Genomic DNA, 16853 nt, shown 5'->3' with positions numbered 1-16853 from the left:
TTAACTAATTAGATTTTAATTATAAAATGTTTTAATTAACTTAAATGTGCGGTGGGGCCCACTTGTCAGGGACACGGGGCTGCCTGGTCAGCAGTTGACTGGGTCAACCCAGTCAACTGGGACCCGCAGGGCCCACTAGCAATGGCACTGGGGTGACCCCAGGCCAACCAGATAGGCGGTGGCCGGCGTTTCCCCGCCGGCGACGTCAGAACGCGGCGGGGGCACCCGGGCCTCGTCGGGATTTCGCTACACAGCACCGTTCGGCACGCGGCTTGGTCCATTCGAATGGCCACTCGATGCCACGTCGAGTGGTGGTGGTGGTATGGTCGGACTTTGCCGGAAACGACGGCGGCGAGAGGCGAAGCGGACGCCGGAGTTCGGGCATCGTCGGATACGGTGCTGCGTGGCACGGGAAGGCGTGCTAGGGGTCTCGTTGGACTCGCACGAGCTCCAGGAGCTCGTCTACGAGCTCGGACGCGAGCTCGGGCTACGGTGGTCACGGCGAGCGAGTCAGCTGGTGGTGGGTATCCGGTGAGCGGCGAACAGGGGGCTGCGGGGCACGGCGAGTCACGTGCGTGTGCGGTTTGGGAACTAGGCGTAGTGTCGAGCGAGTTGCACATGGGGCCGAGGCCATTTGGTCGCCGGAGCATCGTCAGCGATGAGCTCAGGCGGAGCCGCGTTGGGGCACGACGGGGAGGAGGAGCTACGGCGCCGGAAACGCGCGCGGAAGATAAGGGGAAAGAGGCGCGTGCTCATGTTGGCCCTGTAGGTGTGTTCAGGCGGGCTCAGGGAAGATCGACCGCGACGAATCGGCGACGAAGGCGAAGACGGCCGTAGGGGAAGAAGAGGTTGCCGGGCTCGCTGCAGTGGCTCCCGGCTCGCGCTCACGGACGTGGACGGGGTAGATGACGACGGCGGAGACGATGGGCACGACGGCGAGGCGAACGGGGCTCGGTGGCCACGATGACGACGCGGCGACGGCGGCGGGCGTGCTCGGGCAGAGGGGGAGAGGAGCGAGCGAGCGAGAGGAGAGGGGAGAGGTGGAGAGGACGAGGGAGAGAGAGGGCAAGTGGGCGAGTGGGGAGGGAGCCCGAGGCGTCGCCCTTATCCCCATCAGGGCGGCGCCGGCGAGGTGGGTTCGACGTGGACGCGGCTCTGTTCGGGCGCGGTCGGTGGAGCAGTGCGCGGGGAAGGAGGCGACCAGGGGGAATGGGGGGGAGTGGGCCGGCCTGCTGGGCCAGCTGGCTCGGGTGGGCCGAAGACCAAGTGGGGCAGGGGCTTTCCCTCTCCTTCTTCTTTCCTTTTCCTTTTTCCTTTTTAAAGCCTTTCTGTTTTAGCTATTTTGGGCCACATAGGCATTATGCAAAAATGATGGCTCACCCCAAAATTACCAGGAGAATATTTGCCACATGATGAACATTTTAGTTTTCATATTTGAGCAATTTTGAAATTCACCTAGAATTTGAAATTGAATTCAACTGGAATTTGAAATGGAATATTGTTCAAAGTGACCAAGCACTGTCATAGCAAAATGATTAGATTGATCTCAGGGATTACTATAGCATCATTACACCGGGGTATTACATCCCCTCTGGTCCTTGGTCTCCATGGCATGGGAGGGGCGAGAGCCCCTCCGAGATTGGATATGTCTCTCTGTCTCTCTCTATTTCTGCACTCCCTGATTCTGCCCTTTCACCATTTCTTATATTCCCGGAGATCCGTAACTCCAATTGGATTGAAATTTGAACACGATTTTTATCCGGATATTAGCTTTCTTGCGGCGAAAGAAGGGCACCAACTGCCTTACGGGGTGTCCATGAGGGTCAGGGGCGTGCCTGCCCCCCTGGGGTGCGCCCCCTGCCTCATGGCCCCCTCGGGCATCGTCTCGCGTTGATTCCACTTCCCAAAATTCACATATACTCCAAAAAAATCTCTGTCGGTTATCCCGTTTGGACTCCGTTTGATATGGATTTTCTACAAAACAAAAAACATGCAACAAACAGGAACTGGCACTGGGCACTGAATCAATATGTTAGTCCCAAAAAGAGTATAATAAGTTGCCAAAAGTATATCAAAGTTGTATAATATTGGCATGGAACAATAAAAAATTATAGATACGACGCAGACATATCAGCATCCCCAAGCTTAATTCCTGCTCGTCCTTGAGTAGCTAAATGATAAAAAAGATAATTTTTGATGTGGAATGCTACCTAGTATAATCTTGATCATGTAATATAATCATGGCATGAATATTAAGACACGAGTGATTCAAAGCAATAGTCTATCATTTGACATTAAGACATTAATACTTCAAGCATACTAATAAAGCAATCATGTCTTTTCAAAATAACATGCCCAAAGAAAGTTATCTCTACAAAATCATATGGTCTGGCTATGCTCCATCTTCACCACATAAAATATTCAAATCATGCACAATCCCGATGACAAGCCAAGCAATTGTTTCATACTTTTGACATTCTCAAACCTTTTCAACTTTCACGCAATACATGAGCATGAGCCATGGACATAGCACTATGGGTGGAATAGAATATGATGGTGGAGGTTGTGTGGAGAAGACAAAAAGGAGAAAGTCTCATATCGCCGCGGCTAATTAATCAACGGGCTATGGAGATGCCCATCAATTGATGTCAATGTGAGGTGTAGGGACTGCCATGCAACGGATGCACTAAGAGCTATAAGTGTATGAAATCTCAAACTGGAAACTAAGTGGGTGTGCATCCAACTTGCTTGCTCATAAAGACCTCGGGCATTTGAGGAAGCCCATCATCAGAATATACAAGCCAAGTTCTATAATGAAAATTCCCACTAGTATATGAAAGCGGTAACTCAAGGGACTCTCTATATGAAGAACATGGTGCTACTCTGAAGCACAAGTGTGGTAAAAGGATGGTAACATTGCCCCTTCTCTCTTTTTCTCTCTTTTTTTGTTTTTTTGGTGGGCTTCTTTGGCCTCTTTTTTTAAGTCCAGAGTCTCATCCTGACTTGTGGGGGAATCATAGTCTCCATCATCCTTTCCTCACTGGGGCAATGCTCTAATAATGATGATCATCACACTTTTATTTACTTACAACTCAATATTACAACTTGATGTCTAGAACAAAGCTATGACTCTATATGAATGCCTCCGGCGGTGTACCGGGATGTGCAATGATCTAGCGTAGCAAAGATATCAAAAAACATACAAGCCATGAAAATATCATGCTAGCTATCTTACGATCATGCAAGGCAATATGACGATAAATGCTCAAGTCATGTATATGATGATGATGATGGAAGTTGCATGGCAATATATCTCGGAATGGCTATGGAAATGCCATAATAGGTAGGTATGGTGGCTTTTTGAGGAAGATATAAGGAGGCTTATGTGTGATAGAGCGTATTGTATCACGGGGTTTGGATGCACCGGCAAAGTTTGCACCAACTCTTGAGGTGAGAAAGGGCAATGCACGGTACCGAAGAGGCTAGCAATGATGGAAGGGTGAGTGTGCGTATAATCCATGGACTCAACATTAGTCATAAAGAACTCACATACTTATTGCAAAAATCTATTAGTCATCGAAATAAAGTACTAAGCGCATGCTCCTAGGGGGATAGATTGGTAGGGAAAGACCATCGCTCATCCCCGACCGCCACTCATAAGGAAGACAATCAATAAATAAATCATGCTCCGACTTCATCACATAACGGTTCACCATACGTGCATGCTACGAGAATCACAAACTTCAACACAAGTATTTCTACAATCCACAACTACCCACTATCATGACTCTAATATCACCATCTTTATATCGCAAAACTATTGCAAGGAATCGAACATATCATATTCAGTGATCTACAAGTTTTATGTAGGATTTTATGACTAACCATGTTAATGACCAGTTCCTGTCATCTCTCTAAATAGATATAAGTGAAGCAAGAGAGTTTAATTCTTTCTACAAAATATATGCCCATGCTCTAACAAATATAAGTGAAGCAAAAGAGCATTCTACAAAAGGTGGTTTTCTATGTGTAGGGAAACAGGCAATCCAAACTTCAAATGATATAACTGAAGCACATGAAGCATTCTATAAAGCCATACTCAAAAGATATAAGTGAATTGCAATGAGCATTCTATAAATCAACCAAGGACTATCTCATACCAGCATGGTGCATAAAAGAAAACTGAAAACTAATGCAAAAGATGCTCCAAGATTTGCACATATCACATGAACGAAACGAATCTGAAAACATACCGATATTTGTTGAAGAAAGATGGGATGCCTTCCGGGGCATCCCCAAGCTTAGACGCTTGAGTATCCTTGAATATTTACTTGGGGTGCCTTGGGCATCCCCAAGCTTGAGCTCTTGCCTCTCCTCCTTCTCCTCACATCGAGACCTCCTCGATCTTCGAAAACTTCATCCACACAAAACTCAACAGAAAACTTGGTAAGATCCGTTAGTATAATAAAGCAAATCACTACTCTAAGTAATGTTGCAAACCAATTCATATTTTGTTTTTGCATCGTAGCTACTGTAATATAACTTTTCCATGGCTTAATCCACTGATAGAAATTGACAGTTTCATCAAAACAAGCAAACTATGCATCAAAAATAGAATATGTCTTAAACAGGATAGTCTGTAATAATCTGAACATTCACCATACCTCTGATACTCCAAAAATTCTGCCAAAATTAGGAAAAATAAACAATTTGTATAGAAAGACAGTGCAAAAGGTTTCAGAATCGTTTGACGTTCTAGTAAAAAATCGCGCACTACAGCCAAAGTTTCTGTCTTGCACCGCACAAACCAACAAGCTATGTAAACATCCTAAAGGCAAATCTTGGGACATTATTTTTATGATACAATGGATTTGTACAAGGGGATAATTATTTTTGTTGAAAAGTTTATGTAATAAAGGGTCATGAAGTTTCCATGGGCATGAACAAAGTTCAAGGCTAGCTCCCACTTTAACAATGCTCGTCTTTCTCACTTTCGCTTTTCTTTTTGAAAAAAGTTTTAGGTTCCCCTCTTTTCTTTTTTTGTTTTTAAACTTTATAAAAGCACATAACAAAAATAAATGACTCTCTAAAACTTTCGGGTTGTCTCCCTGGCAGCGCTTTCTTTAAAGCCATTAAGCTAGGCATAAGGTGCTGAAGTAATGAATCCACCCGGATCCCAAGGTATATCAAAGCCAATTTGAATTAGCATTGATTTGGCATTTAGTAGTGATCACAAAGCAATATATATCATGTAATGACGAAGTCTAACTCTCTTGCTATGCATCGGCATGTCATAAAAGAACAATTCATGCACACAAAGTAAAGGCCAATGCATAGCATAAGAAGCTTCTTGCAATTTTATCATATTGGAAACATAGAGAGGCGGGGATGTAGTTCCTCTCTCATAATAATTGCAAGTAGGATCAGCAAGAACATGCATATTATACCTACAAAATCATCATGTGTAGTAGTGAAACGCAACTCATCAATATAATCCTTAATAAGGGCAAACTTCTCTGATATAGTGTAGTCAGGAGAATTCAAAAAGATAATAGGACTATCATGCGTGGGTGCAATAGCAACAATTTCATGTTTAACATAAGGAACTATAGCAAGTTCATCTCCATAAGCATCATTCATATTGGCATCTTGGCCACAAGCATAGCAAGCATCAAGTTCATCGAAAGGGGATATTTCAAACGAATCAACGGGATCATAGAAATTATCATGGCATTCATCCTTCGATAAGAACGAAGAGAAATTAAACAATGTATGAGTTGAAGAGTTACTCTCATTAGAAGGTGGGCACGGGTAGCTAATCCGCTCTTCCTCCTTTTGTTCTTCGCTCTCCTCACAATCTTTTTCATCCAATAAGCCCACAGTTTCATCAATTCCTTCTTCCATAGACTCCTGAAAAATATTAGTCTCTTCTTGGACATCGGAGGAGTCCTCAATATATGGTTTAACATAGGCATTAGAAGCATAATTATCATAACAATATTTAAGTATGGCAAAATTTTCAGATTTGTAAAGGGTAGCATCATACTTTCCAATCAAAGAAGCAATTTCATAAGCACCCTTAAAAGCAACAAATTCTTCAATTTGTTGAACATCACAGTAATTATAAACACGTTAGCATACGAAGATACGATTCCATTATCACTAAACTCACATTTGTAGAAAATAAGAGCACAAAATAATATATTTCACATAAATTTCTTAGGGTCTTCAGAACAAGTAAAATCATATATTTCACATAAATTCCAAGTATAGCATTGCAAACGATGAATGTGATCCAGTAAAAGTTTCCCTTTTCAGATGTGCGGTGTCACACATAACAAGCATGCTCATCTAAAGATTTGCCCTCAACTAAGCTAGTTGGGGTTTCAGCCCGAGCACATAGGGATCGAAGATGATCCAAGTAAAAAGCTTCAGGAGTGTGATAGATTTTGAGTGGTTCTTCAACCATTGGTGTAGTAGGTACAACTAATTTTTTTTTGGTATTTTGCGTTTCCTACCCATAACTAAAGATAGAAAATAAGAGCACAAAATAAAAACTACTTAGTGATAAAGCAAACAAGCACACATGAGAATATTCACCCCACGCTATAACTCCCCGGCAACGGTGCCAGAAAAAGGTCTTGATAACCCACAAGTATAGGGGATCAATTGTAGCCTATTTCGATAAGTAAGAGTGTCGAACCCAATGAGGAGCTAAAGGTAGAACAAATATTCCCTCAAGTTCTATCGACCACCGATACAACTCTACGCACGCTTAACGTTTGCTTTACCTAGAACAAGTATGAAATTAGAAGTACTTTGTAGGTGTTGTTGGATAGGTTTGCAAGATAAAGAGCGCGTAAATAAAAAGTAGGGGTTGTTTAGATGAAGACATGACTAAGTTAGTTTTAGTAGAGAGCTTGTTGTCACACAAGAAAGTTATTTGTCCCTAGGCAATCAATAACTAGACCGGTAATTATTATTGCAACTTTATTTCAGGGAGAGGCATAAGCTAACACACTTTCTCTTCTTGGATCATATGCACTTATGATTGGAACTCTAGCAAGCATCCGCAACTACTAAAGATCATTAAGGTAAAACCCAACCATAGCATTAAAGTATCAAGTCCTCTTTATTCCCATACGCAAACAACCTACTTACTCGGGTCTGTGCTTCTGTCACTCACGCCGCCCACCATAAGCAAATCATGAACATATTGCAAACCCTATAGCAGGGATCCCTCATGCTTGCGCAACACGGAGAGCACCAATAATAAAACATGCAACTCAAACCAATCACGATCATCAATTAACCCATAGGACAAAATGGATCTACTCAAACATCATAGGATAGCCATACATCATTGGGAAATAATATATAGTGTTGAGCACCATGTTTAAGTAGAGATTACAGCAGGTAAAAGAGGGGTTACACCGCTGCATAGAGGGGGAGAGAGTTGGTGATGATGGCGGTGAAGTTGTTGGTGTAGATCGTTGTCGCGATGATGGCCCCGGCGGCATTCCGGCACCACCGAGAGAGAGGGGAGAAAGCCCCGCTTCTTCTTCTTCCTTGACCTTCTCCCTAGATGGGAGAAGGGTTTCCCCTATGGTCCTTGGTATCCATGGCATGGGAGGGGTGAGAGCCCCTCCGAGATTGGATCTGTCTCTCTCTGTTTCTGCGCTCCCTCATTCTTCCCTTCCATCGTTTCTTATATTCCCTGAGATCCGTAACTCCATTTGGATTGAAATTTGAACACGATTTTTATCCGGATATTAGATTTCTTGCGGCGAGAGAAGGGCACCAACCACCTTACGGAGTGTCCACGAGGGTTAGGGGCGCGCCCTCCTGCCTCGTGGCCCCCTCAGGCATCATATCGTGTTGATTCCACTTCCCAAAATTCACATTGATTCCAAAAAAATCCGTCAGTTTTTATCCCATTTGGACTCTGTTTGATATGGATTTTCTGCGAAACAAAACATGCAACAAACAGGAACTGGCACTGGGCACTGGATCAATATGTTAGTCCCAAAAATAGTATAAAAAGTTGCCAAAAGTATATGAAAGTTGTATAATATTGGCATGGAACAATCAAAAATTATAGATACGATGGAGACGTATCACTGAAGAAACAAAGAATGAACGCAAGGTGTGCATTCAGAAGATAGAAAGGAGATGGGCACGGAATGGAGGAGTACAGATATGTAACTCCTAAATACATGAAGAAATTTGCGTTGCACCCTCCTTGCCCAAGACCTCCGTTGGCACCAGTTCAGATTGCCGATCCCACTAGACTCAAGCGCGGTGATGACTATTCTGATGAATGGGCCAAGAGGGAAGTCAAGTTGTCTAAAGTGGCCAAGGAAGCAGTGAGGAAATTCAACAAAGACTCTGCTACTACTGCTGATGAGGCCTCTTCTAGCAAGCCTAATAAGGCTATGCCCAAGAAACCTGCACACAAGCTCAGTGCCTCTACTTCAATGCCCTCAACCAAGCTCCTCGGCAATGGCCTCACGGCCCAGCTCTTCAAAGCCCTCACGGCAAATTCCTCAAGCAGCTCCAGTCCCCTCTACTGCAAAAGCTTCAGCTGCTCCTACAAAGTCCTCAGTGCCTATGCACCTCGCCTCGTGCCAAAGGACCACTGGCATCTCAATTGCCTCAGGAGCATCTGCAAGTTCCTCAGCTCCTCTTCAGTCCTCAACTGGCCCTGCTTTGTTGAAGATAAAGGCCACTATTGGATGAGGCACAAGGCCAAGTCCTCACAAGAAGCAGGTCACCTTCCATGTACCATCTAGTGAAGACGAGGCTGATGATGAAGAATTAGAAGAAATCATCAGAGACAGACAACAACGGGCCGCTAGAGCCAAAGGCACCAACGTGCCTCTTCTATTGGATCCCAAGTTGATCCTGGACTTCATTGACCTCTGGCACAAGGACCCAAACACTCCTATGCCTGACTTCAATATCACATCTGGCCAAAGTCATATGCTCACCACCTTCATAGGTGAAGAAAAATGGAAGTTTGAGAAGGCCAGGCAGCTGAAGAAAGCTCAGTACAAGAAGGAGCGTTTTCTGAAGAAGCATGTAGTCACAATGACAACTGATGAACTTGTGGCCATGCAAGCTGAGATCAAAACACTCAGTGATGAATTTGATGCATATCATGCAGATTGGCTAGGAGCCAAAGTCAGATTCGTCAAGATGGTGAAGGGATTCACCTCTAATGTTGCAGCCTCAACGCAACGTGAAATTCCTTAGGCTGAAGCATCTGCTCAGCCTACTAAAGAGCATGCCAGCACCGCTGATGAAAATTAGGCTACTAAAGAAACTAGAAGCACTAGGGCTGATGAAGACATTCCAGCCACTGAAGAAACTGCCAGCGCAACCTCTAGTGTTGTGCCTGAAGAACAAGCCAGGCCTGTTGAAGCATCTGCTACAACACCTGAAGAGATTGACCAAGCCAGGACAACTGCATCAGTTGTGCTTGAAAGAAACTGAACCAATTTCCTCTTCTCCTCCTGCACCAACAACAAGCATCAACCTTCTTTCTGCATCAGAAGTGAAGAAAACCAAGGCTACAGAGTGACCAACTGTGAAGAAAAGGAAAGCATCTGCTTCCTCAGAGTCTTCCACTCCAAAGAAGGCGAAGACTTTGACAAGCTCCTATGAAAATCTCATAGATGTTGTTCCTCTGTCAAGCATGCCATCAAAGGAGATTGTTCCTTTTGGTGAGGAATATGTGATTCCCAATGAATCAGATGAAGAAGATCCTTCTGCTGCTTTGTCAGAGTAGTTGGATGAAGAAATTGAAGTGGATAACATCCCTTCAACCCCACTGGTATCCTCGCTCATGCCTCAGTTCACTGCTGAAGAGGCTGGCGTTGAAGAAATAAATGAGGAATATGAAGATGTGGACATTGGGTGCACCACTCCAATTCTGAATGATGACTACTGGGAAAGTCATCACCCCAATTCATTACTGTTCACACCTCTATAACAGATTCCTCAGTCCCCTGTCCAGACTGAAGAAATTCACATGGGATCTGAAGAACACTAGGCATCTCTCCTCACTATACCTTAAGAAATTCCAGCCACTAGCGCTGATGAAAATGTTGCTGTTGAGATGGAGACCAAGGCTCCTGAAGAAATTCCCACTGAAATTCCTCAGCCTGTGGCTCAAGAGACTGTGATTCAAGAGGCTGTGATGGTAACTGCTGCAAATCTTCAGCCCAAGCCTCAGAATCCTCACTCCAAGAAGCAGAAGTTCAAAGCTGATGACTTCTTTGCTGAGCACATATTCTTCATGGATTATAATCCAAATGACTCTTCAAGACTCAGACGCAAGCGCTTCTGGATAGGAAGCCAAATGAATTTCTATTCTTCACTACTATTCGATAAGGACAAGATCTTTGACCATGAGCAAATTCCTCATGTGGACATGGAGTCGCTGCCCTGCTTCACCCCAGTCCTCGGTGTTCTTCATGATGCTGAGCTGCTCAACCTCTGCACCAACATTTGCGACTGGAATGAAGAACTCATTCTTAAGTTCTATGCCACATTGCACATCACTGGCAATGTTGAAGACGTCAATTCATGGGTATTGGACTAGATGACTGAAAATACTCACTACAAAGCACCGGCCTCTGAATTGCTTCACGCCATCCCAGTCAGTCATCCCACTGAAGGTGCAAGGTGCATCTATGATGAACCTGAACTTTCAAATCATCTGATGGAAGTATTGATGAATCCATTGAAGCCAGGCCAAGCTCCAAGGACCCAATTCCTTGTCAAGGAACCGCTTCATGTGCCAAGGACAATATACAAGATATTGACCAAAACCCTCAGTCCAATTAAGGGCCACAACTCTGATGATGAAGAAGTTGTTGGCATCATGAAGAATCTGCTTTTCAACATCATCCATGGTATTCCTATCAACTACCATGATTTATTCATGAGGACTTTGGTCAATGTTGCTCTTTCACCGTTTGAATTGAAGCCTTACGCTCCCTGGATCATGAGATTCATCAGATCAAGGTCTTCAATCAACTACAAGGCTGATTTGCAAAACCATGTCACCTACTTGCCCCCAATTGATGTCCTCAAACAGACTATTTCCTCAGCTGATGGGAAGGGCAAGGCTGTTGTCATCGATGAAGGCACTCGTCCATTGGATGGACAATTCTGCAAAGCTGCATCCTACTCAACCAATGATGACTCTTCCATGCATGACACTACCACGAATGCTTCAAAGCAAATCCCTCAAGCCACTGCTCCCACGGTGATGGCTGATCGTGAGCTTCTCCTCGGTCTTCATCAGAAGGTTGATCGCAACCACAAGTGGTTCAAGCATCAGTTTGGTGTTATTCTTCAGAACATGACAGTCACTCAAAACATTGTGAAGAAGAATCACTAGTATCGGCATGAAGTCTTTGACCGCACCTCGGCTATTCTGTCTAACCTCTAAAGTGTTGAAGATCTCAATAAGATGGAATTTCAATAGGACTTTGACTGGGCACAGCCACCTTTGAAGAAATTCAAGAAGTTCAAAGTTCCTCAGCTTGTGGCCAGATCATATTCTTCATCGTGCGAGACTGATGAGCATGAACACTTGAACGACACTGCGGCAGGCCCTACTCCAACGGATGACCCCAACAACACTGGCACTCCTCCATTGACTTCATGATGATATTTTTCGTCCCTTTTGGTCATTCGATGACAATGGGGGAGAAATTTGAGTTAGTCTTCAAGCGGGTCTCGTTATATGGGAGTTTTTTTGCTAAGTTACAACTCTCGTTCTTCTGAAGTATTTGTTGGATCGAGTTGTAAACTTAAGTCCGATGGTGGTCTGATACTTTTGCTATGTTCTTCTGCATGCTATTTCCTTATATAAGTTAATGCATGCATGCTGACTTACTTCAGCCATCATATTTAATCATGCATTTCAAATTCTTCATATCATATGTTAAATGCGTGTATGAATTACAAGATATAGGGGGAGATCTCCATGAGTCTATTCTACAATGTGCATTTGCTCTTCAAGGCAAATTCCTCACATATGCACATCTTCAGGGGGAGTTCTTCTATATCTTGCAATCAAATTACTCAATATCAGTATTTACAGTTCATATGTTTATACCCGTTGAAAACTTAACCTATATTGTCATCAATCACCAAAAAGGGGGAGATTGTAAGTGCATCTAGTGCCCCTTAGTGATTTTGGTGTATTGAAGACTTATATGTTAAGGAACTAATGCGTTTGTGAGTGTACACATGTCTATAAGTCTATGAGGAGTTGATATTTACAGAGAAAGTTGACCCTTAAAAATGAATGTCTTCAACTAAAGACTTTGAAAGTGAAGAAATTGGTGTGATCCTGAAGACTTGATATTCATGCAAGGAATGTGAAGCTTGAAGACTTTTGTTTTCTTAGTTTTGTTTTTCTTAGGAAACACTGTACTGTTAAAGGGGGTCGAGGTAAAACTAAGGAAAAGTTTCCAAGTGATGCTCATTTCAAAATCCTACACCTACCAATCCTTTCGAGTGAAGCCATTGGAAATCTCATATAGTTCAGTCAATTTCTTCAGTGGCAGAGATGAAGATCTTCGGGTCTCTGGGGAATTTGTTCTGACTGAGGAGTTAGGAATTCGCTAGTGCGGATTGCCTACAAGTGAGGAACATGATAGCCCCGAGGAATTTGATAGTCAAATTTCCGACCATTGCTGTGCTACGCGCCAGCAGTCCCCAAATATCTACCCACCTAACGGTCATATCATTGAAGGGCATTTATATCTTATCATGTCGGGCTGCTCCCTAGGCTATAAATAGCCGCCCCTACAACCACTAGCTGGTTGGCTGCCTCCGCGAGAAACTGACACTTGTCATTGAGATCATCCCATCCTCCGAGGACTTTGAACGAAAATCATCAAGTGAGGAAAAACCCAAACCCAAACACCTACCAACCCAAAGTGATTGAGCATCACTGAAGAGATTGTTTCTGTGTGGAACTGACGCTTGTTACCTTTGAAGACTGTGCATCCTCCATACGGTTATGCGTCATGGTCTAGAACATCCAAGAGGAAATTGTGGATCGCGAGTGACCGAGTCTGTGAAGGTTTGGAAGTCATCTGAAGACTTACCACGAGTGATTGGGTGAGGTCTGTGTGACCTTAGCTCAAGGAGAATAGGGTGAGGACTATATGTCCGGGACTGTGTGTCCTCAGGTTTAAATACCTAGCCGCTCCAACCAGACGTACGACTGTCACAGCAGTTGGAACCGGTCTACCAAATCATCATCTTCACCGAGCTACTGGTTCTAATTCCTCAACTCTTTCATTTCCTCATTCAGATACTGTTGTACTTGATTGTTACTGTTTGAAGACTTTGACTGGAGACTTTCTCAATTTCCTCAGTTCAATTTCTTCAGTCAGTTTGTCTTCAGCCTGCTTATCCTGTGTTTATGCTACTTGTACTCTATGCTTGTCTTCATTTCATCATGATGACTGTGGTACTACTCTGTTATGCTTGCATCTGAGTACTTATTCCGCTGCTAAGTAGTTCGTTGCTTAGGAATTTCCTCACCCTGAAATTCCTCAGTAATGAATTTGTAAAAATTTCCTATTCACCCCCCTCTAGTCGATATAACGCACTTTCAGTAGAAGCAACACCAGTATTGCTGGCCTTGTAGGCCATGCCGTGCAATCCCACACATCCGATCATCTATAAATGGAAGTCACCGCCTCTTACCCTTACACTACCCATCGGAGCACCTAAAAAACATGATCTAGATCGCTACCTCCATCAACCTCAAATCCTTGATCCGCCGCTACTGCCGTCGGAGCCATGACCTGTCATTTCCCACTGATTACTTCCTTTACCGATCCAGAAATGGAGCGGAAAGGATTCTCTCCTATTTTTCCAGAGGTGACCCTGAGTTATCAAACCCATGGGAGGAAGACCCCCTTTAAGCTAGGGTCTTGAGCAATCTTTTGTAAAGAACAATGCCAGCTTTTGACCAGATCAAAACTAAACAAACTGAACGAGAACTCTTATAATAAAAATAGGTACGGGTATGAGGTCTTAATGCTTACAACCATGCATTTGTGTTTGGACCAAATATGATATTAATTTGCGTGCTAGAAGTCACCCATCGAGATGTGACTGTTATGTAATGAAGTGGGGATGTGTCCAAATTATGTCTTGACCAGCACATGTCCTGCATCAAGAGTCGGTTGTCCAATCGAAGGCCCGATCCGTCTCGTGGGGTTGCCTCGATAATTAAGATTGCAATAATCAGACAAGAGCTTTGTGTGTTTAATGACTACACCTCTTGAATCCTCAGATATAGGATCCATGTTACCATGTTAAACCCTTCTGTCATTGGTGTTCAGAACAACACTTCATGGTCCCACTGTCATTAGCCTCTCTATGGCTCACTCTCCATGATCCTGGGTACCTGCAAGGATGAAGAACACAGACGAGACAAGAGACATCACCGGAACAATTTTGTTGCACACATATGGGACATTAATTCAAAGCACTTCCATTGATCCCCACAACATATACAGAGGGTTGCAAGGCTCTTGCCTCCACCCATACCTTATCGGACAATTCACACATGGAGATCAGACACGAATAACACATCATAGAACACATCATGAAGGTAGGTTGATTGGTAATATGTCTTACAATGGATGTCGTGTGTGACATGCATAATACCATGGAGAAGACGAACATGCTGAATTCGTTGTTTGCCACACGGAGAACTTGTAGGACAGTAAACTATGAGAAGCATACACACATGGATCACTTGCCACAACACATATTTTAATAGGCTCATCCTCAAGAGGACTATGAATCAAATGTAGCAGCATAAAACCAAATACAACACGAAAAAATAAATCATAACCATCATGTAGATATTCAATCCATGATGTATAAATTGCCAATATATAACGACGTATATTTTCACACAAATTGAAGACATATAAGAGAATCCCTAGAGATAAGGTGCATATGTTTATTTAATCTTCGTGTATGTATGTGGATGTGTGGCATTTGATGCTCTTACTATGCAGTAGGGTAGGAAGGCTCCATGGCAAGACCACACATGCCTCTCTTGTCAGAAATGTCCTTCTCCATTCTTAAATACCCATTCTCTCCCCATGTTGTTCCCCGCGAATTCTTCAACAACCAATATTTTGTGCCATCACTCCTCTTTCCGTAGCCAATAGTTGCAATGCCATGGTCTAGGTCAGTGCCACAAGAACCATTCATCACTCCACCTTTGTAAAATTGGAAAATCATGTCACCACCATCCACGGCTACCGAAATAGGTTGGTTCACGACAGCCGCCATGAGGGCACCTTCATTGTTGGTCGGCACATCCTCGTAGCTCTTGATGGTGGCGGCATCTTTGGATCCACTCTTGCACTTTCCATCTTCTGTCGTATATGGGTAGCTAGACTCACCAGTAAGGACACCGTTTGAAATGATGAACTTGAACGCATCATCCATGAGCCCGCCCGCACAGCCCTGGTCCACACTGTGGACGTCACAATCTACCAACTCTTGTTCCGATAAAGAGATAAGCTTGCCGGTTTTTAGCTTGAAGATGCCCTCGGTTGCAGCAACAGCAGAAAATACCCAACAACAACCTACAAATGATTGTATTGTGGAACATACATGATCACATAAACTTTTAACAAAAAATATCGAGAGATATATGACATACATCATTATACTATGTACTTACCACATTGACCCTGATCCTTGATGGGAGTGACCGCACCCTTCATCCTCCAATCTACTGTTGCCGGAAGTGCATCCAAGCTCATGTTCTTGTACCTGAATCCCGTGGGAGCCCTCTCCAAGCTGGCTTTGTATCCTTTGTTAGCCTTTGTCATCTTAAACTCCTCGTTGGTGAGGTCAGCAAATTGATTGCCGCCCAAAAAGAACTTGTGGTTCTCGGAGTTGAAGGACTCAATGAACTCGACATTGGCCTTGACCACCTTAAACTTCTGAGCCTTCTCAGTGGCATCCTTGTACACACGGCCGTACTGGGCCATCCAACTCTCGTGCCTTGCTACGACAGATAAGTCATCACTCAGCTCGCGAACTGCTAGAACTGAACTACAGAGGCAGAGGCAACCGAGGATGGCAAGGAGCAAAACCTTTGGTGGGATGGCCATGTTGACCAAATGATGTGTGTATTGCTAGCAACTAACTATAGTATGCAGTATGTGTGTGGTTTGTGGTTTAACAAATGGAACTAGGTGGCATATATAGTTACCTTTACATAATTAACTATTGGGGATAGTGAGATACGGTGCATGCATGAAGTAGTGAGTAGAAAGAGGCTCCTGCGTAGCGGTAAAGTACTTCTGGTATAAAATTCTTGTTGCTTGTACGTGCGCTTGCTGCACATGTGAGAATGACCGGCCAATGTTTGATTATTTTTCTGCTTTACTTAACTATAAGTTGATTAGCTAATCTAGAGAGCCATTACTTCTGGTCCATATTGTTAGGCTATTTTTCTATACCAGGTTTTTTTGGGCATAACCGATTACCTAATTATCCTTAGACGATTACAACTTCTCTCTAGTCAGCCAAATTATTCTTACAACATCTTAGCTCTAACTGTGCCAACGTCTTGTATAGATAGAGGAACACGGGGATTTCTTCTATTTTTTTCATTGTGGGAAGACAACAATTGCGATCTGTAGAGAGTTTCCTTGTGGAATAAAGTAGAAAAAACAGCATACAATTATTTTTCCTGTGTTAACTAAGTCGATTAGCTAACTGATTAATTACCCTTCAACAGTTACAACTTCGCTCTGGTTAGCGAAACTGTTATTCTT

At 43.6% G+C, this 16853-nt stretch overlaps 1 protein-coding gene across 1 annotated transcript; it reads right to left on the bottom strand.

The window, feature by feature from the left end:
• Positions 1 to 15063: 15063 nt before the first annotated feature.
• LOC119330150 (senescence-specific cysteine protease SAG39-like) lies at positions 15064 to 16184 on the bottom strand. Its single transcript, XM_037603267.1, has 2 exons — positions 15749 to 16184; positions 15064 to 15650 (listed from the first exon to the last, which is right to left on the bottom strand). The coding sequence occupies exons 1-2, from the start codon at positions 16182 to 16184 to the stop codon at positions 15064 to 15066; spliced, it is 1023 nt and encodes a 340-aa protein (XP_037459164.1).
• Between the last annotated feature and the right edge of the window lie 669 nt (positions 16185 to 16853).

Source organism: Triticum dicoccoides, chromosome 7A (genome assembly GCF_002162155.2).
Source record: "Triticum dicoccoides isolate Atlit2015 ecotype Zavitan chromosome 7A, WEW_v2.0, whole genome shotgun sequence".
NCBI lineage: Eukaryota > Viridiplantae > Streptophyta > Magnoliopsida > Poales > Poaceae > Triticum > Triticum dicoccoides.
This window is presented reverse-complemented; position numbering and strand designations above follow the sequence as displayed.